Source organism: Triticum aestivum, chromosome 6D (assembly GCF_018294505.1).
Source record: "Triticum aestivum cultivar Chinese Spring chromosome 6D, IWGSC CS RefSeq v2.1, whole genome shotgun sequence".
Lineage (NCBI taxonomy): Eukaryota > Viridiplantae > Streptophyta > Magnoliopsida > Poales > Poaceae > Triticum > Triticum aestivum.
In genome coordinates this window covers 348,239,760-348,264,560 of record NC_057811.1, presented here as the reverse complement: position 1 = coordinate 348,264,560, position 24,801 = coordinate 348,239,760, and the positions used below count along the sequence as shown (strand labels likewise).

Below are 24,801 nucleotides of genomic sequence, written 5' to 3'. Positions count from 1 at the left end.
GACGTCACCACAATGGGGAAGGAAGTCAAATATAGTTACTACCTCCATTTTTTTGTGCACAAGGCTAGTATATCAAAATTACAATTTGCAAAAGGCCACTAACACTAATCGAGGCAAAATTGATGGGGGTTGCCTCGTACTAGCAACCAAGGACATTAATATCCCCTGCATGCATGCGGAAGTGAGAAGGTTGGTTTGCATGGCGCTGCATTAATCAAGCGATGAGGAGTGAGATGGTTAGCTCTTTGGGCTTTGGAGAAAAAATACGCATTAATTGACATGTGAAACGAGGATTTGTATCGATTAATCCTGTGAAGGAAAACCCCGCCTTTCTTTTTTAACACTAGTACTCCTAGTACGTAGTACTACGTACTCGTAGTACTCCTGTTTTGGTCTACGTACTTATACAGAGCAGTTACAGAGTTGGGACAATTCTTCAGGGAACTCTGCAGTAGAAATATCAGGATATATGCTTTGGAGCGTCTTAGATACAAGATACCAACTATCCTATGCGACCTTGAGAAGATATATCCTCCAGCCTTCTTTGATGTGATGGTGCATTTGGCTGTTCATCTACCTGATGAGGCACTACTTAGAGGTCCAGTACAGTATGGCTGGATGTACCCTATTGAAAGGCGGCTAGGCACTTTCAAGGGCTATGTTAGGAATAGAGCTAGACCCGAGAGTTCCATTGCAGAGGCCTACATTGCTACAGAAGTGTTGACATTTTGCTCAAAATACATTGAAACAGCTGATCAGCTTAGCAAAGACGTGGATAAAAACAATCCCGGGCTCAATGTTTTCGATTATTCTGTTCGAGTTACAGGGAAGAGTCGACAAGAGGACAAACCTAAAGATTTGGACAAAATGGTTTGGTATGTGTTGAATAACTGTCCTGAGATACTACCTTATATCAAGTAAGTGCTAAGTACTACAGTTTATACATCGTAATCTACTAAACTTGCAGCACATTCTTATATATTTAGATGTTTGACGCGATCACTATGTTGTGCAGCATCTACAAAAAGGAGTTACTGCCGCAAAATCCAAGAAACATTGACAAACTGGTTATGGCAGGATTTGCGAAATGGTTCAAGAGCCATGTAAGCTTTTGAATTGCACTGTCAGTTTTTTTTAATATATTGAGTACATAAGATGACCAGCTTGTCTATTTTCTAACCATAGGTTAAGAAGATGCGGGAGGATGGGCAGGCAGTTGATGATGCCCTTTACTCACTAGCAATGGGTCCTGATACTCGGGTAAGACATTATGAATCTTGCGTTGTTGGAGATGTGCGCTACAACACCCTTGCATGAGACGAAGGCAGGAAGACACAAAACAGCGCCATCATGAGCACGGATACGTATGACAAAGAGACAACTGAAATGTATGCTAACATAACAGACATTGTTCAGTTGCAGTATATCTCCAGTTTTGAGGATCATCGGTGTGTGGTTCTGTTGTGCTGTCGTTGGTATAACCTGTTTTCCAGGATCACAAAACCCAGAGCTCGTGACTATTTCAAATCCATCAATTTCAAGGCGGCGTACCAGACCAACGAGCCTTTTATTTTGGCAAATCAAGCAACACATATATTTTTCTTGGAAGACACATTTACACGTAGCGATGACTGGAGAGTAGTGCAAAGGTTTGAGCAGAGGAATTCGTTTAATGAAGTTGCACAACAAGATGATGCTTACACTGCTCTTGATGTACAAGATACAAATGTTCCTAATATCTTTGAGAACCATCACGTCAATGACGCCGGCAAAAAGATTGCCTGTCGTGTTGTGGACATACAAGAGTTGATCAAGAAGAAGCCAACGTTCGAGGATGTTGAGGACGAAGAAGAAGATGACACCGTGGGGAATTACGATTCAGACTGATACACATGGCGAAGATGTTGACGCTGCTGCTGCGGATGATGATTACATTGCTTTTGTCGTATTTACTTGTCAGAAGACGTTTTTTTATCTACTATGTGAAATTGTGTTTGCTATGACAACTGAAACCTGATGAACATGTTGTTTAGTATTTGCCTGTGAGAACATCACTTGTTATGTATGCTGATTTGTGTTTGGTGATTGTGTGACGACTAAAACATGATGACATTGTTGTTTAGTTGTACTCATATTTGGCTTTGAAACTTGAATTTGATGACATAGTTTGTTGTTGGACTGCAATTTTCTCGACGTCTTCGAATGAGAACAAAGCTGACCTGACAGGTCCTCTGCTAAGTTATTTATTTATTTATTACCAAAATGGCCTCTGCTATTTATTTATTTATGAGCAAAAGGGGATACCCCCTGATTTTCGTTAATAGAAATCATTAGATGTTGACAACACTGCGCCCAGCCTGCTACACAGGTTTCATTCATTACTAGTTTCAGCAAAGTGCTCATGTCATAGCCACTGAATACATCACGAGTGCTACATACACTGCAAATAAAGAGACAATCATCCTACAGAGCACATCAATTTTGCCCATTATCTTCACAAGCTCTTTCATCTCCTCATTGCTGTCAAGGCCGTTCAGCAGCTGTTGCTTGGCCATGATCAGAGGAACTACATCTATAACCTTCTGCTCCGCATCTTCCTCTTCTGTCGTTCCTTCAGTTACATGTCCAACACCCCAACCTGCTGGTATTGGGATTCCTCGGCTAACCAAATAATCAGCGTAGTTGCACTCCCCCACATCAGCAACTTCCTAGAAATGCAAATCACATGAATCTTCCCTTTTCTGCACGAATCAAATTGGAAGATCATCAACCAAACTATTAAAAAAATCAGCAACTGAAAGCAGCAGAACAACACTTAAACATATTATTACCCCATGATTCGGGCATTTGTGAAGACTCAGCCAGGGTTGAGGATTGTGGTTGAGACGCGACGGATGACTCTACGTGATTTGCAGCAGTGGCACCACACCAACGGCAGCGGGTTGCGATGAGCAACCGGCTGCGGTGCGCATGCCGGTGGGGGTGTGATGAGACCCACAGGCGATGGTACGGGTGGCAACTTGGCGCATATTTGGTTGTTGCCTGCTGAAGAGCAGGTGGACGAGCAGCCAGCGAACATGGTTTCTGCGGCCAGAGCTTCTGATGCTAGGCAGAGTAAGTAGAGAAGAGGAGAAGCGAATGTTGGATATGTCAGTTTCATTACTTGCAGAGTCGCATAGCACCATATATAGTCATAGTCTAGGTTTGGATTCGAACCAGCTACAGGAGCACGTCTCTCTTTTTACTAAAACTCAGCAACGTCTCTTTACTGGTACACTAGCTTGTTCTGTACGCCTTCTCAAGTCTTTGATTCCTCCACCTGACATCTGGGACCCACTGGAAGGGCCTCTGTATTTCACGAAAAAAACGACAGCCTCACACCGCAGCCGAACCAATGAACCCTCGTACTCCTCTCCGCGTGGGCATCCACTGCCACGTCTTCCCCGGCTCCGCGTCGTCCCGTTCCTAGGCCTCGCCGTCGTCCACCGCCCTGGTGCTCTCGGCGCGGCCTGGTCAACGTGGTCAACGACCGACATGCATCTGAAGTGGACCGTACGTGGAGAGGCTGACAGCTGGGTCCACGGCCGCACGCAAGGAAATGCCTCCTTATTACACGCAAAATAATGATTCCTCCACCTGACATCTCGGACCCACTGAAAGGGCCTCTATATTTCACAAAAAAAACATTACCACCGCTGACAGCTTGGACCCACCAGCTATCTTCGCACGCAAGGAAGTGCCTCCTTATTACGCACAGAAAAATGAATACTCCCCCTGCCAGCTGGAACCCAGCATCGTGGGAGGCTGACTTGTGGGCCTACTAAGTTAACGGGGATGGAGGGCTTTGTCAACTTAGTCAATATGCACGATTCTAGCTCTAGTGACCGTACAATGTCCATCCAATGGCCGCAGTGCTTCTTCAACCTCTGGTCTTCTTGCTCCAGCCGCCCAAACCAGTGCCGGTCTCGTGCTCTTGCCTCCCGTGGCCGGCTGCGATGCGGCGGAGGCCTCACCGCCCCCTACTACTCCCACTGCTGACCAGGCCATCCCTCTACTCACCCACACCCCCTGTTATTCTGCGGCGACGGCAGCCTCACACCGCGGCGAACCAGTGAACCCTCATACTCCTCTACGCGTGGGCATCCACTGCCGCGTCTTCCCCGGCTCCACGTCGTCCCCTTCCTAGGCCTTGCCGTCGTCCACCGCCCTGGTGCTCTCGGCGCGGCGTGGTCAACGTGGTCAAGGAACGACTTCCATCGGAAGAGTACTGTACGTGGAGAGGCTGACAGCTGGGTCCACGGCAGCCGCAAGGAAGTGCCTCCTTATTACGCGGAAAATAATTATTCCTCCATGTGACAGCAGGGACCCACCGGACGGGCCACCGTATTTGGCGAAAAAACATTTCCTCCCTGACTGCTGGGACCCATCGGACGAGCCACCGTATTTTGTGAAAAAAACGTTCCCCCCACTATCAGCTCGGACCCACCGGAAGTGCCTCCTTATTACGCACAAAAAATGAATACTCCCCCTGCTAGTTGGGACCCACCTTGGTGGCTGGCTGACTTGTGGGCCTACTAAGTTGATGGGGACAGAGTGCTTTGTCAACTTAGTCAATATGAACGATTCTAGCTCCAGTGACCGTACGATGTCCATCCAACGGCCGTAGTGCTTCTTCAACCTCTGGTTTTCTTGCTCCAGCCGCCCAAAGCAGCGCCGGTCGTGCCGCATGCTCCTGCCTCCCGTGGCCAGCTGTGCTGCCGCGGAGGCCTCACCGCCCCCTACTATTCACACTGCTGGCTAGGCCCTGCGGCGACGGCAGCCTCACACCGCAGCTGAACCATTGAACCCTCGTACTCCTCTCCGCACGGTCTTCCACTGCCGCGTCTTCCCTGGCTCCGTGTCGTCCCCTTCCTAGGCCTCGCCGTCGTCCACCGCCCTGGTGCTCTCATCGCGGCGTGGTCAACGTGGTCAAGGAACGACTTCCATCGGAAGAGTACTGTACGTGGAGAGGCTGACAGCTGGGTCCACGGCCGCAGCAAGGAAGTGCCTCCTTATTACGCGCAAAATAATTATTCCTCCACCTGACAGCGGGGACCCACCGGATGGGCAACCATATTTTGCGATAAAAACGTTTCCCCCTGACTGCTGGGACCCACCAGCTACATCTTCGCACGCAAGGAAGTGCGTCCGGGCGAAAAAAACGATTCGCCCCCCTGACTGCTGGGACCCACCAGCTACATCTTCGCACGCAAGGAAGTGCCTGACAGTTGGGACCCACCTGGTCGAAGCGTACGTAGCGTTGTCATTCTGGTCGCGAACGTGTACGTACATACTGGTCGATGTAGAGGCGCGCACGTGTCATAGCAGAGGCGCGCACGTAGCATGTACACGTACGTACATCGGTCAGGGTGCAAGAAAGTAAATACGACCACGTACGTACATACGTGCGGGGTCTCGAACGCCTACTCACGCGTACATACGGCCAGGGCTCGTGTACATGGCTGGGTCGGAACTGAGAAACAACGTCGTCGTCGTGTTCATGGGGAGCCAACCGGCTGGGTCGGAACGGAATGCGTCGTCGTGTTCATCGGGAGGGCTTGGACGGAACAGCCGATGGAAACGAGGCATGGCGTACCGCAGAACGGAGGAAACGGCCTTGTGTTCGACCGGCCACGTTCGAAACGGGATCCTGTTCATCGGGAGGGGTCTGGCGTACCGCAAAATGGAGGAAACGGACCTCCTACGGTCGAAACGGGGGTCTTGTTGATCGGGAGGGGTGTGGCGTACCGCAAAACGGAGGAAACGGACTTGTGTTGGAGCGCTACGGTTGAAACGGGGGTCCTGTTCATCAGGAGGGGTGTGGCGTACTGCAAAACGGGACTCCACGGGATACTGTTCATCTCCACCGTCGACCCCCTCCAGCCTCCACGGGCTACTGTTCATCCACCGTCGACCTCCTCCAGCTTCCACCTGCGACTGTTCATCCACGGGCTCCTGTTCATCCAGCCTCCACCGCGCGCTACTCCACCAGCTACTGTTCAACCAGCCCTCTCCATGGGCTCCTGTTCAACCACCCCTCCACGGGCTACTGTTCATCCAGCCGTCCTCCGCCTACTGTTCATCCTGCCCTCCACGGGGTGGTCCTGTTCATCGAGCCCTCCACGGGGTCCTGTTCATCCAGCCCCAACCGGCTCGATCGATCGGGGTGCTGTTCATCCAGAGGCAACACCACGGGGTCCTGTTCATCCACCCCCACCAGGAACTGTTCATCCAAACCCCCCAGCAACGCTCACTGTTCATCCAGAGGCAACATCGATCGGCTTCAGTTAGCACCAGTAGCGAAGGAATCGCTCGATCGCGTTCAGTTAACAGCCATCGATCGATCGCTCGGGTTCAGTAACGCGTAGCCTGCAGTGCAATCGCTCGGGTTCAGTTAGATCCCAACGCCTCGCTCGGGTTCAGTTAGAGCCCAACGCCTCGCACTCACACGCGTGCGTGTATGAGAGAAACGCGCATCGCTCGGCCTCAACCACCCGCCGTAACCGGGAACACCCCGATATTTTCCTCGCCGTCGCTTCTACCACGGTTTTTTCCATCATGGACATCCCAAAGAATGTCATGGATCTGCGTCTCCGGCCCGCCCAGGACGGAAAGCCCATTTTCTGTCATGATTTTTGTCATAGAAGTAGGACCCCACCACATCTATGATGATACCGGGTTTTGTCACAATTATCGTCATAGAAGTGTCATAAGTATGACAGAAAAAATTTCGTTCGGCCCAAAATGTCACGGATGTGTCTTTTTTTTGTAGTGCTACCATGACTTAGTGGAAGCACTAGGAGGCTTCCCCATAAGAAAGGCTACCAAGAATAAGCAACTAGGTGTCGGATCCCACACATACCAAGCATTTCAATAACATACACACAATATGCTCGATATGTGTGAATACAACATGGCATCACAACAAAACTCTACGACTCAAAGTATTTATTTAAGAGGCTCCGAAGAACCATACATAAAATGATATTACAAACAGGGGTCACATGACCCATCATACAAAGCATACAAGCAACAGAAGCATAACATGTCTGAGTACAGACAACTACAAATGAAAAAGGCTAGGAAGCCTTACTATCTACAAGACCCTCCAAAGGGTACAAGATCGTAGCTGGGATACAAGCTACTCGTCAAGTCCACGTGGAACTACTAGTGAGACCGGAGTCTCCTATGCAAAAACACAATTAAGCGAACATGTGTATAAATGTACTCAGCAAGACTTGCATCAGAAATAGCTACATATGCATCAGTATCAACAAGGGGATGCTGGCGTTTAACTGCAGCAAGTCAGCTTTGACATTGTGGCTATTCTGTACTACGACTACGAGTAATCCTTCGAGGTGAGAAAGCACACACGAGTCCACTAATCACCACAACAATACACCACTATGGATCCACTCCCTTCTCCCTACGAGAAGGCCATCCATAGCACTCACACTTATCTTGTGCATTTTAGAGTATCCACTTCAAGTTATCTATGACCATATAGGTCACCAAGTACTCCATATCCAAGGACGCGACTATTCGAATAGATCATTTATAACCCTGCAGGGGTGTACTTCTTCACACACGCTCTTACCACTTACCACCCTATACACATCATGTATCTAGGCAACCTTCAAGCAGAACCCTGACGAGGGTGTCGGCCACAACCTGACTAACCACACAAGACCCTAGTCCAGGTTTATCGCCTATTTGAGAACTAACCCGCAACGGAAGTCCGGTCGAGGTTTCAATTACGGCCTCAAACGATGTGTATAGGGTACCCAACTCCACCTCAACGGATGGTACTATGCTTGGTACAGCCGGCCATGATGCCTGCCGCATCAAAGCCTACCCCTCCAGTCAGTGCTAAGCACGCCCCCCATCATAACCTATAAACACCAGAAACTAGTTGCAGCTCCTGGACAGAGATCAAGGCGATTAATAGGTCGAGAGGGTCCATGGGTTTCGGGCCCAATGTGTGGTAGTAGTTGTTCTTGGATTGATGGAAATATGCCCTAGAGGCAATAATAAAATGGTTATTATTATATTTTATAAACATGATAAAGGTTTATTATTCATGCTAGAATTGTATTGACAGAAAACTTAAATACATGTATGGATACATAAAGAAATACCGTGTCCCTAGTGAGCCTCTACTGGACTAGCTCGTTGATCAAAGATGGTTAAGATTTCCTAACCATAGACACGAGTTGTCATTTGATAATGGGATCACATCATTAGGAGAATGATGTGATGGACAAGACCCATCCGTTAGCTTAGCATATTGATCATTCAGTTTATTGATATTGCTTTCTTCATGTCAAATGCATATTCCTTCAACTATGAGATTATAAAACTCCCGGATACCAGAGGAATACCTTGTGTGCTATCAAACTTCACAACATAACTGGGTGATCATAAAGATGCTCTACATGTATCTCCGAAGGTGTTTGTTGAGTTGGCATAGATCGAGATTAGGATTTGTCACTCCGAGTATCAGAGAGGTATCTTTGGGTCCTCTCGGTAATACACATCATAAGCTTGGAAGCCAATAACCAAGGAGTTAGTTATGAGATGATGTATTACAGAACGAGTAAAGAGACTTGCAGGTAACGAGATTGAACTAGGTATGAAGATACCGATGATCGAATCTCGGGCAAGTAACATACCGATGGACAAAGGGAATTACGTATGTCGTCATAAGGTTGGACCGATAAAGATCTTCATAGAATATGTAGGATCCAATATGGGCATCAAGGTTCCGATATTGGTTATTGGCCGGAGAGATGTCTCGGTCATGTCTACATAGTTCTCCAACCCGTAGGGTCCGCACGCTTAACGTTCGTTGACGATATAGTGTTATATGAGTTATATGATTTGGTGACCGAATGTTGTTTGGAGTACCGGATGAGATCAGGACATGACGAGGAGTCTCGAAATGGTCGAGAGGTAAAGATTGATATATATATATATATATATATATATATATATATGTGTGTGTGTGTGTGTGTGTGTGACGATGGTATTCGGACACCAGAAGAGTTTCGGAGTGCACCGGGTAGTCATTGGGTCACCGGAAGGGGTTCCAGACATCCCCGGTAAGTGTATGGGCCAAAGGGGGGGACAGACCAGCCCCTGGTGCGCCCCCTCCTTGGACAGCCGGCCCTAGGGGAAGGAAAGGGGAGGGGTAGCCCCTCCTTCCTTTCCCTCCTCAAGTGAGAAAGGAAAGGGGGGCGCCACCCTCCCCTGCCTTCCTCCCACACTTATACATGGCAGGGGGGCGCAGCTTGGGGCAGGACCCCAAGTGGGATTCAGCCCCACTTGGGGCGCCTCCATGCTGCCTCCTCCCTCCCCCCACCTATATATATATATGTGGAAGGGGGGCGCCTAGCACAAGAGAACATGATCTTAGCCGTGTGTGGCGCCCCCTCCACCGTTTACACCCTGGTCATATTTTTGTAGTGCTTAGGTGAAGCCCTGCGGAGATAGCTTCACCATCACCGTCACCATGCCGTCGTGCTGCCCGAACTCATCTACTACCTCGCCGTCTTATTGGATCAAGAGGGCGGAGGACGTCACCGAGCTGAACGTGTGCAGAACAAGGAGGTGTCTACGTTCAGTACTTGATCGGTTGGAGTGCAAAGAAGTTCGACTACATCAACCGCGTTGTTAAACGATTCCGCTTACGGTCTACGAGGGTACATAGACACACTCTCCCCACCTCGTTGCTATGCATCTCGTTGATAGATCTTGCGTGTGCGTAGAATTTTTTGTTTTCCATGCAACGTTTCCCAACAGTGGCATCCGAGCCAGGTCTATGCGTAGATGATATGCACAAGAAGAACACAAAGAGTTGTGGGCAGTGATAGTCATACTGCTTACCACCAACGTATTATTTTGATTCGGTGGTATTGTGGGATGAAGCGGCCCGGACCAACCTTACATGTCCACGCACATGACCAGCTCCACTGACAGACATGCAACTAGTTTTGCATAAAGGTGCCTGGCGGGTGTCTGTTTCTCCTAATTTAGTTGAATCAAATTTGACTATGGCCGGTCCTTGAAGAAGGTCAAAACAACAAACTTGATGAATCACCGTTGTGGTTTTATGCGCAGGTAAGAACGATTCTTGCTAGAAGCCCGTAGCAGCCACGTAAAACTTGCAACAACAAAGTAGAGGACGTCTAACTTGTTTTTGCAGGGCATGTTGTGATGTGATATGGTCAAGATATGATGTGATATATGTTGATGTATGAGATGATCATGTTTTGTAATATCGACAACCGGTATGAGCCATAGGGTTGTCTCTTTATTGTATGAAGTGCAAGCGCCATGTAATTGCTTTACTTTATCACTATGCGTTAGCGATATTTGTAGAAGCAATAGTTCGCGTGATGACCTCGACGCAACAACGCTACGATGGAGATCAAGGTGTCGAGCCGGTGACGATGGAGATCATGATGATGCTTTGGATATTAAGATCAAAAGCACAAGATGATGATGGCCATATCATGTCACATATTTTGATTGCATGTGATGTTTATCCTTTATGCATCTTATTTTGCTTAGAACGGCGGTAGCATTATAAGATGATCCCTTCACTTAATTTCAAGATAATAGTGTTCTCCCTGAGTATGCAGCATTGCTACAGTTTGTCGTTTCGAGACACCACATGATGATTGGGTGTGATAGACTCTACCTTCACATACAACGGTGTCGCGGGAAACCACGGCCACCTATGGGACAAGGAGGTCCCTTGCTGGTTCAGCAGGGGGGCGACGCGTTGCACAAAGAGCAGACCAGCATGGGGCAGTGCGGCAGAGATCACACATGCAATTTACCCAGGTTCGGGCCGCCGCGAGGCGTAAAACCCTACTCCAACTTTGGTGGATTGATGGTGGAAAAGATGGTGGCGAGCGTAGTACACTTGCCCGGCAGGGGTTGCCTTGGGGCAGCAGCGACTACGCGCGTATGGGTGTGTGAGTTATCCAACCTTCTAACCCTCTCCGGGGTTGCCATGGGCCTCCTTTTATAGATCAAGGGGTAACCGCAGTGGCAAAGTAGTCATTATGCACTGATAAGATAGAAAATTGTGCTATCATATCTAACTCTGTGGGCTGATAGGGCGAATTAAATGCACCGCTTAATGTCACATCACTGGTTGCCCGGCAAGGCTTGCTGGGGCTATCTTGCCAGCTCCGCGCCTGTTCTCTTGACACGTCGTAGGACGGGTGTCATCTGTGGGTTTCTCCTATAGGAAATGGCTGCCATGTGGCGAACGACTGCCACTTAATCACCTTACGGCTTGACACCGCACTAACCGACGATGTGGGTTGTGCTTGAGTGGATAGTGAGGTGGTTCTGCCTCCGTAAACCCCGGCAGGCCCAGTCGGGGTCCTTTGGTTGCTTCTTCTGGTGGTGGCCTCACCCCTTGCCCGCCTCGCCTGCCCGGCAAGGGAGGCCCTTCTCTTGTCGATATTCTACTTCTCTGGCTGGATCCTTGTCCCTCTGATCTGTATGCTAGTCCTTTGAATCTCTTGGTCCTTGTACTCTGACTTGGGCTGGTGCTTCAATCTTGTTTCCGTGCCTGTGCATAGTCTTGGCGACTGACCCAGGGTCTGTTGCATCGACAGAAGCCCCCGGGCCTGCCCCGAACGTGTTGCTGAGTGTCGTCGGGGTATTGCCTAATAAGTGCACAGGCAAGGGTTGCTGAAGAGGATGGTCACTTGAGGTCTTTTCTTGAATCTTCATTAGTCTTTATTCCGGGCCTGTTTCCAGTTTTCCGGCGCGTCGTGCGCAACATCGCGGAGGAACTCTTGATCGTGGCCTGCGGATTCTTCTCGCCCCACGATCACGAGGCGGAAACTGCCATCCCATTTGCCTCCTGTTTTGCATGTACCTGCCACGTGTTCCGCATGCATTGGGCGTGGTAGGTGGTGGATGCGGAGGGCACGGGGAGGAGTGCCATGGCTGAAAACCGAGCGTCGATGGTTGGAGCAGAGGGTCGGCCTCGACTCTCAGATCCACAGAGGGCGTATAGTAGCCGTATTGAGGGAGCGGGGCGGCCGTTTCCCGTATGAGAGGCCAGCCCCCTGCCCCGTTCCCCTGTAAAAAGTGGTAGGAGTGGCTTCCCTGCACACACTCCTTCTTCTTCTTCTCCGCAACCCTTCCCTTCTAGTCATGGTGAGAGGGCGAGGGTGCGGTGGTGTCTCAGCGTCGGCGATGTCGGCAAAGGCAAATAATATGAGAAAGAGACCCGGGGGCCGTAGGTTTCACTAGTGGCTTCTCTCGAGAAAAATAGCAAATGGTGGGTGAACAAATTACTGTTGAGCAATTGACAGAATTGAGCATAGTTATGAGAATATCTAGGTATGATCATGTATATAGGCATCACGTCCGAGACAAGTAGACCGACTCCTGCCTGCATCTACTATTATTACTCCACACATCGACCGCTATCCAGCATGCATCTAGTGTATTAAGTTCATGGAAAAACGGAGTAATGCAATGAGAACGATGACATGATGTAGACAAGATCTATCTATGTAGAGATAGACCCCATCGTTCCCTTTCTATCACTGGGATCAAGCACCGTAAGATCGAACCCACTGCAAAGCACCTCTTCCCATTGGAAGATAAATAGATCAAGTTGGCCAAACAAAACCCAAATATCAGAGAAGAAATATGAGGCTATAAGAGATCATGCATAAAAGAGATCAAAGAAACTCAAGTACTTTCATGGATATAAAAAGATAGATCTGATCATAAACTCAAAGTTCATCGATCCCAACAAACACACCGCAAAAAAGTTACATCATATGGACCTCCAAGAGAGCATTGTATTGAGAATTCAGCGTGAGAGAGATAGCCATCTAGCTACTAACTACGGACCCGAAGGTCTACAAAGAACTACTCACGCATCATCGGAGTGGCACCAATAGAGGTAGTGAACCCCATCCGAGATGGTGTCTAGATTGAATCTGGTGGTTCTGGACTCTGCGGCAGCTGGATGAATATTTCGTCGACGTCTCTAGGGTTCTAGAAATATTGGGGTATTTATAGAGCGAAGAGGCGGTCCGGGGGGCACCCGAGCTGGGCACAACCCACCAGGACGCGCCTGGGCCTCCTGGCATGCCCTGGTGCGTTGTGCCTCCCTCATGGCACCCCCAGGCGCAGCCAAGGCCCGTTGTGTTCCTTCTGGCCCATAAAAATTCTTCGTAAAGTTTCGGGGCATTTGGACTCCGTCTGACATTGATTTTCTGCGATGTAAAAAACATGGAAAAAACAACAACTGGCACTTGGCACTATGTCAATGGGTTAGTACCAAAAAATGATATAAAATGACTATAAAATGATTATAAAACTTCCTAGATTGATAATATAACAACATGGAACAATAAAAAATTATAGATACATTGGAGACGTATCACCCTCCTCCTCCGGATGCTGAGGTGGCAGAACCGGCCGCAGGGGGAGGAGGAAGGCGACGAGGTCGCGGTCGCCGCGGCGCTCCGGGAGGAAGAGGGCGGGGCGGCTTCTTGGTGGCGCCTCCGACGGTGGTTCCTCCCCTGATGGAAGGCCACGTCGGTGACCAACCCTGGGAGTTCATCATCAGGCTGTACAAGCCCTTGTGTGGTCATCTTTGCCTCCCAACTCCCTTTGCGTGGGAGATGGAACTCGAGCAACCACGTCCTCTACGGATGCACTTGAGGGGCTGTGGGAATGGAGGTATGAGGGTCGATGTCGACTTCCCTGCTCCTCATGTGATGTAGCTTCGCTGTGGCTGGAAGACCTTTGCCCGTGACCATGGGTTCTCGGAGGGGCATGTTCTCTAGTTCAAATTATTGGAGAACGACCTGCTCTCCGTCAAGATCTTCGGGCGCTCAGGAGGTCGCTTAGGGTGCTGCGCGGAGAGCTCGACCAACGACGAAACCTCCTCCTCGAGCGAAAGCGATGAGGAGGACAGTGACGGTGATGACAACGACAGCAGGTGGGGGAGCGACGACTCTGACACCGACTGATCGTTGCCCGCACCATTTTCATCAGGCGGCAGCACCATCATCTACATCTGCGTCTCCTACCCGGCAATGTGATTTGCCGGGGAGTTGGATGCAGAGGTGCGGATGGTGCTGCTGGGCTCCTCCAGCATTCTTCCAGCTGGACCTCGGCAGGCTTCCTCTCGGGCTGCAGCTCCGTTAGCCCTGCCGAGTCCTATTGGCCCTGGTGACGGTGGTTGACGGGGCCGCCTTCCGCTGTGCTCTCCATCGAGGCGTTACCTCGCGCTCCCGTTCCCGCGGGGCTACCTCTCCTAGAGCCCGATGGGAGAAGGCTCGGGTCCCGCCCAGGCGCTTCTTTTGCCCCCCTCGCCTTTGACGACTGTGCCTAGGAGGAGAGGGACAAGAAAGGGCATTACTGAGCACTTATCTTTTTTCAATCTTAAACCTGTAGGCAATTGCCAAATTTTAATTCAAATAATGTAATCTCTCGAGTCCATGTTTGTGTTCTGCAATGCTTGTACTTGTATTAGCATATGAATGAAAAAGACGAACCTTGCCGGGAACTCGTGCATGTGTATGTTCATGCAGAGGTGAGATGCCTCTTTAGTGTAAGTAAACGAGTATTCCCCGACAGGCTATCCTGCCGGCCCCCCTTTTTGTCTGCCGGAGAGCTGCGTCTGCCGAGGAACAGACAGAGGGGCCAGCCCCCCTCCAACATCTTTTTTATCAAAGGCCAATGTGACCAATCTGACCGAAGCAACGTTCGAGTCATGGATGGGAGCACCTAAGTCTCATAAGAGAGGCAAGGTTTTCTCATGCAAAGTTATAGCTTTACAGAACACTAATGGACAGGAGGTAAAACTTATCTATTTGGCTTGCCGGGGATCGCTGTGTCGGGCAATCTTCTCAACTCCTTGACGAAGCCAAGTTCACGGCAGGAACCTGCAACATCATGCAGATGAGAATGAATGCATGATGCGATCCTATCTATATGCATATGCAAATGCTCATGAAATGCTTATGCAGTGATCTTTGGAATGCTCATGCATGCATGCAATCTTAGTTGGGCCCCCTACAGCCCTTCTTTATTTTCTCTTGCTTGGGGTCATCGCCCCGGCTTTATACAAGGGGTTACATGCAACTGAGGCAAGGCCTGTACAAAAGGGTGGCTGCCGGGCAGGGCCCGACAGCCACGCCTTACGGGTAGAACTTGCGGAGATGCTCAATATTCCATGAGTTTTGCAACTGAGTGCCATCTCCGGTCTCCAGACGGACTATGCCAGGTCCGGTGACTCGTACTACCCGGTAAGGGCCTTCCCACTTCGGTGACAACTTGTGTGTACCCTTGGCGGACTGAACGCGCCTAAGGACAAGGTCACCTTCCTCAAAACACCGGGCATGAACCCTGCGGCTATGATAGCGATGCAGGGCTTGCAGATAGCGTGCAGCACGCGTAGCAGCCTGGAGACGGTTCTCCTCGAGTAGCACAACGTCGTCACGCCGGTGCTGATCTTGCGCTACTTCATCGTAGGCAAGCACTCGAGGCGACCCGTAAATGAGTTCCGTGGGGATAACTGCTTCTGCCCCGTAGACTAGGGAGAAGGGAGTCCGCCCGGTAGCTCGGTTTGGTGTCATTCCGAGGGACCAGAGAACTACCAGCAGCTCCTCGATCCACCGCCTGCCGTGGTTCTGCAACGTATCGAAAGTTCTTGTCTTGAGTCCACGTAGCACTTCAGCGTTCGCCCTCTCAGCTTGTCCATTGCTCTGGGGGTGTGCCATAGAGGCGAATGTGATCTTGCATCCAAGGGCATGAACATATTGCATGAAGGCGTGGCTCGTGAACTGGGTGCCATTGTCGGTGATGGTCCTTGCCGGAACTCCAAAACGACACACCAATTCTTTCAAGTACTTGATAGCTGACTGAGGAGTCACCTTTCTCACGGCAGTCGCTTCTGGCCACTTTGTAAACTTGTCGATGGCAACGAACAAGAATTCAAAGCCCCCGATTGCTCGGGGAAAGGGGCCGAGGATATCGAGCCCGCAGACCGAAAATGGCATGATAGAGGGATTGTTTGAAGAGCTTGGGCAGGCAGGTGTGTTTTCTTGGAATGGAACTGGCAGGCTTCAGATGTCGTGACGAGCTCGACTGCATCTTGGAGGGATGTGGACCAATAGAATCCTTGCTGGAATGCTTTCCCAACTAATGCCCTTGATCCAATGTGGGAGCCGCACATTCCTTTGTGAATCTCAGCCAGCAGTTCCTTTCCTTCTTCCCAGTAGACACACTTCAATTTCACACCGTTGGGCCTCTTTCTGTACAGAGTGTCATCGACAAACTGGTACATACTGGCCCTCCGCGCTACTTTCTCAGCTTCATCTTGGTCGCCGGGAAGCTCTCCGGTTTGGAGCAAGCGGACAATGTCCCTTGCCCAAGTTGGAGCATGGGGCTCGGCAATGAGGACTAGCGGCACCTCCTCGGCTGCGGGAGCACTGGCCTTGTTCGCGGGGTTCATGGACCCGGCTGGAGGGGGTGGTCCGGCAGGCTGTGAGGAGTTGTTTCCGGCAGGGTCTCTGCCGGTAGCGGACGACTCTACCGGGAGAGGCTTACCGTAGTCCAACTTTCTCCTCTTCCGGGCCATTGTTGCTGGGGATACGGAGAGATGGAGAACAAAAGTCCCTGGTTCCATAGGAAGCTTCTGCGCAACACACTTTGACACATGATCAGCCATGCTATTTTCCGCATGGGGTACGTGCTCTGTTTGCAATCCGTCAAAGTGCTCCTCTAATCTCCTCACTTCCTCGACGTATGCCTCCATAAATGGACTTTGATAATCCTTGTTGACTTGTCTCACCACAAGCTGTGAATCTCCTCGAATAATCAGCTTCTTAATTCCCAATTCTGCTACAATCTTGAGCCCGGCAAGAAGCCCTTCATACTCAGCTGTAGTGTTGGTTGCTTCTTCCTAGGCAAAATGCATTTGCACGATGTACTTCAAGTGTTCCCCGGAGGGAGCGACAAGAAGCACGCCAGCTCTTGCACCTTGTAGGGAAAAAGCACCATCGAAATACATAATCCATCCTTGGGGCGATTCCTTGTCGGGCTCAGGATTGGAGTCCATTCTGCGATAAACTCTGCCAGCACCTTGCTCTGAATGGTGGATGTACTCCAAAAGTGGATAACTCCAAAGCCCATTCCACTATTCTGCCGGCAGCCTCAGGGTTTCGGAGTATCCTTTGCAATGGAAAACAAGTAACAACCGTGATCTCATGGTTTGGAAGTAGTGGCGAAGTTTCCTTGAGGCCATGATGAGACCAAAGATCAACTTCTGCACGCCAGAGTACCTCGATCTAGCCCCTTGTAACAAGGAGCCGACGAAGTACACCGGACGTTGCACGACTTTCTTCCTTGCGGCGTCCTTGGGGTTGCTCTCGTTGCCGTGCTCATTGCTGTCCTGATCCTTCTCTGCCCATTTTCTGACTCATCCACTTCTTTCTGTGCTACCAAGGCCACACTGACCACTTGGTTGGTTGCCGCCAAGTATAGCAACAACGGCTCCTAGGGTCTTGGAGCAACCAACGTAGGCACAGAGGACAAGTAGGCCTTCAATTCTTGCAAAGCTGCATCTGCTTCTGGCGTCCACTTCATAGGACATGCCTTCTTCAAAATTTTGAAGAACGGCAGGGCGCGCTCGGCAGACTTGGAGATGAATCTGCTTAGCGCGGGAACACATCTCGTCAGGCGCCTCACATCCTTAACTGTCCTTGGCGCTTGGATCTGCTCGATGGCTTTGATCGTGTCAGGGTTGGTTTCGATCCCGCGATGGGATACAAAGAACCCAAGCAGCTTGCCGGAGGGAACACCAAATATGCACTTCTCCGGGTTGAGCTTCAAGTTGATGCGCAGATTACCAAATGTCTCTTCCAAATCCTAAATAAGGGTGGCCTTATCCTTGGTCTTGACCACAATATCATCCATATAGGCTTCTATGTTTCTGTGCAGCTGTGGCTCAAAACCAATCTGGATTGCCCTTGCAAAAGTGGACCTGGCACTCTTTAATCCGAAAGGCATGCGGACAAAGCAGTAAGTAACCACACGGAGTAATGAATGATGTCTTCTCTTCATCTTCCTTAGACATGAAGATTTGGTGATACCTAGAGTATGAGTCCAGAAATGAGAGCAAATCACAACTTGAAGTGGAATCCACAATCTGGTCGATGCGCAGAAAGGGAAATGGGTCTTTCGGGCAAGCCTTGTTGAGATCTGTGAAATCTATGCAAAGCCTCCACTTCCCGTTAGCCTTCCGGACTACCACTGGATTTGCCAACCACGTGGGGTGCAATACTCCTCTGACCAAACCAGCTGCCCTAAGTTTCTTGATTTCTTCTGCAATGAACTGCTGCCTCTCCAAGGCCTGCTTCCGTACTTTCTGCTTGACATGTCGGCATGTGGGCAGACAGCAAGGTGGTGCTCGATTACCTCCCTGGGAACGCCAGGGATATCAGATGGTTGCCAGGCAAACACATCGATATTCCCCCACAGGAAGGCAATAAGCGCGCTTTCCTATTTGTCATCAAGGGTGGCGCTGATAGTAAAGGTACCATCAATGCCAACCAGCCCTACCGGGACCTTCTTCACTTGGGGTGTAGCAACCTTGGATCTCTTGCTGTTGGAACACTCCTACATGTCGTCAACGGGTGCCGTGCACTCGGTGGGGGCACGCTTCCCGGACTCTTTGCCAGAGTCCCTACAGTCTCTCTTCTTTCCTTTATTTCCTTTGGCGGGAGCTATCACTGCCGTGGCCTCTGCCGCGACTGCATCCCAGTACATCTTGTCCACACAAATGATTGCATCCTTATCATCTGATGAGATAGTGATGACTCCCAATGGCCCATGTGTTTTCAATGTGTGGTAGGCATAGTGTGATGCCGCCATCAACTTAGCCAGAGCTGGGCGTCCTAGAATCCCATTGTACGACAGGGGGAGATCAACCACATCAAACACAATCCTCTCAGTCCAGTAGTTCAGCTCTCCCCCAAACATTACCGGCAGCGTGATCTTTCCCCTAGGACAGCTCCTGCCGGCATTAACTCCTTGAAACATGCCAGTAACCTCTAGCTCTTCTTCTCCTATTTGAAGTTTGCTGATGACTACCGGGGAAATTAGATTCAACCCGGCCCCGCCATCCACTAGCATCTTTGTGACCTTGAGGTTGCGGATTGTCAGAGAGACCAACAACGGCAAACATCCTACCGCGGTGGTGCGGCCAGGATGGTCCTCTTCGTCGAAGATGATGGGCCTGCGGGACCATTTGAGCGGCTTCCGGGCCTCAGGCACTGGTTCTACGACATTGACTTCTCGTGCCCACCGCTTGAGCTGGCAGTGAGAAGTGTGCAGAGACGTGCCACCGTCGACGCACAGGGCGTCTGTGGCCTTCTGAAACTCCTGCTCACCGGTTTCCTCTTCATCCCCTCCATCACTCTCATCTTCACAGGCTTCCTTCTCTCGACCTGTGGCAGGCTTTCCATGGTTCCGAAGGGGCTTGCCGAGACGGTTTGCTTCACCACCTCAGCCCTTACCGCCAGCAATATTCTGACCTTTTCCCTTATTACGCTTCCCATACTTTGCTTTCTGTCTCTTGACAAGCTGCTCAACCTGATAACACTGTTGAAGATCGTGGCCCTTGGTCCGATGAATCTTCCAATACGGCCCATTACCTTTCCTGGCTTTTTCAGCAGCAGCGGCCTCCCGACAGTCAGTGCACGCGACAGCTTCCTTGCCGGGGGTCTCAGGTTTGGCCTTCTTGCTGGTACTAGGCGTACCAGATCCTTCAACAGTCAACACTGCCTTATGTCTCCACTTCTTACTGCGCTTCTTGCTCTTCTTCTGACTAGTTGATTCCTCCTCATCTTCAGAATCAACATTTGTGCAATCTTCCTCTCCGGGCAACCTCCTCCATCCGAGCACACTTATCCACTAACATATAAAGCTCATTCACAGTCTTGGGCAACCGCATGTTCATCTTGGAACAGATGCGACGGTTGCGCGCATTGGACTGGAAGGCAGCTATCGCGGCAGCTGGATGGATATTTGGGATATTTCTATGAACTCTGCTGAATCTCTGTAAATACTTATGGAGGGGTTCTCCTTCCTTCTTCCAGAGAAGCTACAAATCGCTGGGCCTGCCGGGTTCCTGATGGCCGCCAGTGAAGGCGCCAATGAACTCGTGGCAGAGGTCGGCCCACGATGAGATGGAGTTCTCTGGTAGGTGCATCAGCCAAGACCTCACATTGGACTTGACTGCCAAAGGGAAGTAGTTGGCAAACACCTTCTCATCTCTTCCCCCAGCAGTCTGAACAGCGATGGTGTAGATGCTCAGGAACTCTGCCGGGTTCAGCCTCTCGTCGTACTTCTCGGGTATCTCTGGCTTGAACTTGCAAACGGACGGCCAACGGACTTGCCCCAGTTCTCGTGTAAAGGCAGGGCAGCCAACCTCAAAAAGTAGGCACCCGCCAACACCGAGCGCCTGCTCGTCGATGTTAAGGCCGTCGTACCCGTCGATCCGGCGAAGGTCGTTGCGGCGTTGCTCGACGACGCGCGCGTCTCCTCTCCGCCTATCCTCCAGGGCTCGACATTGGCCTAGACGTGCTCGAGGGTCAGAAGAAGCCATCGAGACGTTGTCAGGGTCTTGATTCGGTTGTGCTCCCGCTGGCTGCCGTGGCAGGGACTGCACCGTGGGGATGGCCCCTTCCGTGCGGTCAGCAGCACGAGCTGTTGCTGTCACTTGGGGTGGCCTCGGCGGGTCGGCTCGCCGTGAGCCCCCAGCTTCGGCGAAACCGAGCAGGCTTTGGATGGTGGCACGCCATTCGTCCATCTGCTCGGCCGCTGGCGGAAACCTCAACAGCAATTGAGCCCGCGCCATGGCCTCCGAAGCCGTACTTGGCAGGGATGATGATGATGTCGATCGTACCGTCGCTCGGCTCCTGATAGTGCCAGCGGCGGTAGTACTGCGCCCCCGCTGCTGCTGCGGGGCGACCACCTGGGCGTGGTGTGGCGAAGGCGCTTGAGGGCCAGCGGCTCCGTCGGGCGCAGCGGCTTGGTCGGCCTGTCCTGGGGGAGGCGCACGTGCGACGACCGCACCCGTCGCGGGAGCGGTCGGAGGGCGGCAGTCGCCCCGGTCCGAACGTTGTTGCTGTGACTGTGCCCATCGGTGGGGGAGAAGGGCACAGATGGAGTGGCTCCCTCACCCGCACCTTGGAGAGCGTGGCCGTCGGGGTGTTGTCGATGTTGCTCTCCTCTGGTGTCTCCTGCTCCTGCACCGGCCGCGGGAGAAGTGGTTATGGCGCCCCCTACCCCGACCACTTCCCCAGCAGCGTCTGCGTCCTCGTGCGCCTCCGCACCCCCCGCAGTGTTGGAGGCCGTGGGCGGTGGAGCCTTCGAGGTGGATGGGTGAGTCGAAGGACCGGGCTTCTTCTTGGGCACCATGGTTGATGGCGTCGTCGAAGATGAAGGTGGTGATGAAGCTGATGTGCTGTGTACGCTTTCAGGTTCGCGCAAGCGAGCCCCCTACCTGGCGCGCCAAAGATGTCGCGGGAAACCATGGCCACCTATGGGACCAGGAGGTCCCTTGCTAGTTCGGCAGGGGGGCGACGCGTTGCACTAAGAGCAGACCAGCGTGGGGCAGCGCGGCCGAGATCACACATGCAATTTACCCAGGTTCGGGCCGCGGCGAGGCGTAAAACCCTACTCCTGCTTTGGTGGATTGATGGTGGAAAAGATGGTGGCGAGCGCAGTACACTTGCCCGACAGGGGTTGCCTTGGGGCAGTAGCGACTACGCGCGTATGGGGGTGTGAGCTATCCAACCTTCTAACCCTTTCTAGGGTTGCCATGGGCCTCCTTTTATAGATCAAGAGGTAACCACAGTGGCAAAGTAGTCATTATGCACTGATAAGATAGCAAACAGTGCTATCATACCTAACTCTGCGGGTTGAGAGGGCGCATTAAATGCCACACTTATTGTCACATCACTGGTTACCCGGCAAGGCTTACCAGGGCTATCTTGCCATCTCCGCGCCTGTTCTCTTGACACGTCGCAGGACGGGTGTCATCTGTGGGTTTCTCCTGTAGGAAATGGCTGCCATGTGGCGAACGGCTGCCACTTAATCACCTTACGGCTTGACATCGCACTGATCGATGATGTGGGTTGTGCTTGAGTGGATGGTGAGGTGGTTCTACCTCCATGAGCCCCGGCAGGCCCTACCGGGGTGCTTTGGTTGCTTTCTTCTGGTGGTGGCATCGCCCCTTGCCGGGCTCGCCTGCCCGGCAAGGGAGGCCCTTCTCTTGTCGATATTCTGCTTCTATGGCTTGATCTTGGTCCCTCTGATTTGTATGCTGGTTCTTTGAATCTCTTGATCCTTGTACTCTGACTTGGGCTGGTGCTTCAATCTTATATCTCCTTCTTCCCTAATCCAAGATTGGAGAAATAAGATCTAAGAGGGACCTATGGAGAATGTTGTCAGAAATCCATAATTGAGTCCGACCACAACGACCGAATTAATTATCCCCGTGCCCGTGCTCAGTCTGGGCGACAGACCCAGGGTCTGTTGCACCGACAAACGGGTGTAAGACAGTTTTGCACATGCAGAATACTTGGGTTAAACTTGAGAAGCCTAGCATGTACAGACCTGGTCTCGGAACACTAGATACCAAAAGGTCAAACGTGAGTCATATAGTAGATATGATCAACATAGAGATGTTCACCATTGATGACTACCCCATCTCACGTGATCGTCGTACATGGGTTAGTTGATTTGGATCATGTATCACTTAGATAACTTGAGGGATGTTTATTTAAGTGGGAGTTCATTAGTAATTTGATTAATTGAACTTAATTTATCATGAACTTAGTCTTAATAGTTTTGCATATCTATGTTGTAGATCAATAGCTCGCGATATAGCTCCCCTATAAATTTTGATATGTTCCTAGATAAAACTAAATTGAAAGATGATAGTAGCAATTATGCAGACTGGGTCCGTGATCTGAGAATTATCGTCATTGCTGCACAAAAGAATTATGCCCTTGATGCACCGCTAGGTGACAGACCTATTGCAGGAGCAAATGCAGACGTTGTGAACGTTTTGGCGAGCTCGATATGATGACTACTTAATAGTTTAGTGCGCCATGTTTTATGGCTTAGAACTGGGACTTCGAAAATGTTTTGAATGTCACGGAACATATGAGATGTTCCAAGAGCTGAAATTGGTATTTCAGACTCATACCCGTTGAAACGATCGAGATGGACCTAGAGGGGGGTGAATAGGTACAATTACAAATTTTAATTGTTACTTAGCAATTTTAGGCAGTAATGCGGAATCTGAAAGTGAGCCTAACAATTGCAAATATGATGGTAAGAGCTAAGCAAGGTAAACAAGTAACACAAGTAAGTGAGTAAGCAAGCACAAATATGATATAAGCAAAGACTAAGAGACAAGTAACCACAAGTAGGAAGTTAGGGTTAGGGATAACCGCAACTCCGAGAACCTAGGATGTATGCCAACGTTCACTTCCTTGGAGGGAAGCTACGTCACCGTTAGAGAGGTGGATGTTACCACTAAGGGACACCAACGGCACGAAGGCTCACCCTATTCTCCCTTTGAGACAACACCACGAAGGCGTTTTCTCAACCACTAGTGGTAGAGCTTGGGTGGTCTCCAAACCCTCACAAACTTTCCGGGGGTAATCACAATGGTCGGTTCCTCTCCGAATGACTCCTACCGCCAAGGAGTCTCCAACCTCCAAGAGTAATAAGAACGATGGTGAAAAGCTCAAGACTTCATCAAAACACAAATTCCTTTGGTGCAAAGGTGGGGAAGGAGTGGATCTATCACTTGAGTGGACAACTTCTCTCAAATGCTCTCAAATCCCTTAGGGATCTAAGATTTGGTGTAGGAGTGTGTGTGAGAGAGAGTGAAACATGTTCTTGAGAGTGTTCAAAGTGAATGGTCAACCCTCTCCCGGGGAGGAAGAGGGTTATATATAGTGATGGTGCAAATATGGCCATTGTAGTGCAAATGACAGGGCAGGCCAGACATCTGGGTCAGGGGCCGGACATCCGGCCTGGCGTAGCACTTGTGAAATTAACCGGAAAGCAGAGGATAAAATAGAGGGGCCGGATATCCGGGGGAAGCCCGGACATCTGGCGTGGCTGGAAGTCCCAGACACCCGGCAAAGTGGGCGGACATCCGACGAATTCCCAGAACTTAGATGCTCTCTGATAGTTGTGGTCGGACATCCGGGATAGAGCCCGGATATCCGGCGTGGCTAGAAGACCCGGACGTCCGACAAAGTGGCCGGACATCCGGCGAATTCATAGAAGCTTACTGGTGTGTGGAGAGCAGGAGTCGGATATCCGGCGTGCTGGCCGGATATCCGGCGAGCAGCCTGGACATCCGGGATGCAGCCCAGACATCCGGCTTGGGAGCAGAGGCAGAGACTCTTCTCCAGAGTTATGATATGAGGCCAAATGTGGAGAAGCTAGGATATTCTTGAACTGAGCAAGTCTTTCACTGGTCCTACCGATCCCCTCTTAATAGTGTGGGATCCCTATACTCAAGAACAAAAAGAGATAAATTCATTTTTATCCAGTATGCCTTCCTTGAGTAGAAACAACTCCGTATGTCCATGATCCACACACATTTATGATCCGGGGACTAACACCTGAGATTCACTTGACGAACATAGTTAGTCCCCTATGTGTATATTG

General features: G+C 50.7%; 1 protein-coding gene across 1 annotated transcript in view; it reads right to left on the bottom strand.

Annotated features, from left to right (window-relative positions):
- Nucleotides 1–21,522, bottom strand: part of LOC123142610 (ethylene-responsive transcription factor ERF034) — a 54,975-nt gene extending 33,453 nt beyond the window's left edge. The window contains exon 1 of the mRNA XM_044561448.1: nt 21,008–21,522. Within this exon, the coding sequence (XP_044417383.1) occupies nt 21,008–21,522 (515 nt within the window). The remainder of the gene's footprint in view (nt 1–21,007) is intronic.
- Between the last annotated feature and the right edge of the window lie 3,279 nt (nt 21,523–24,801).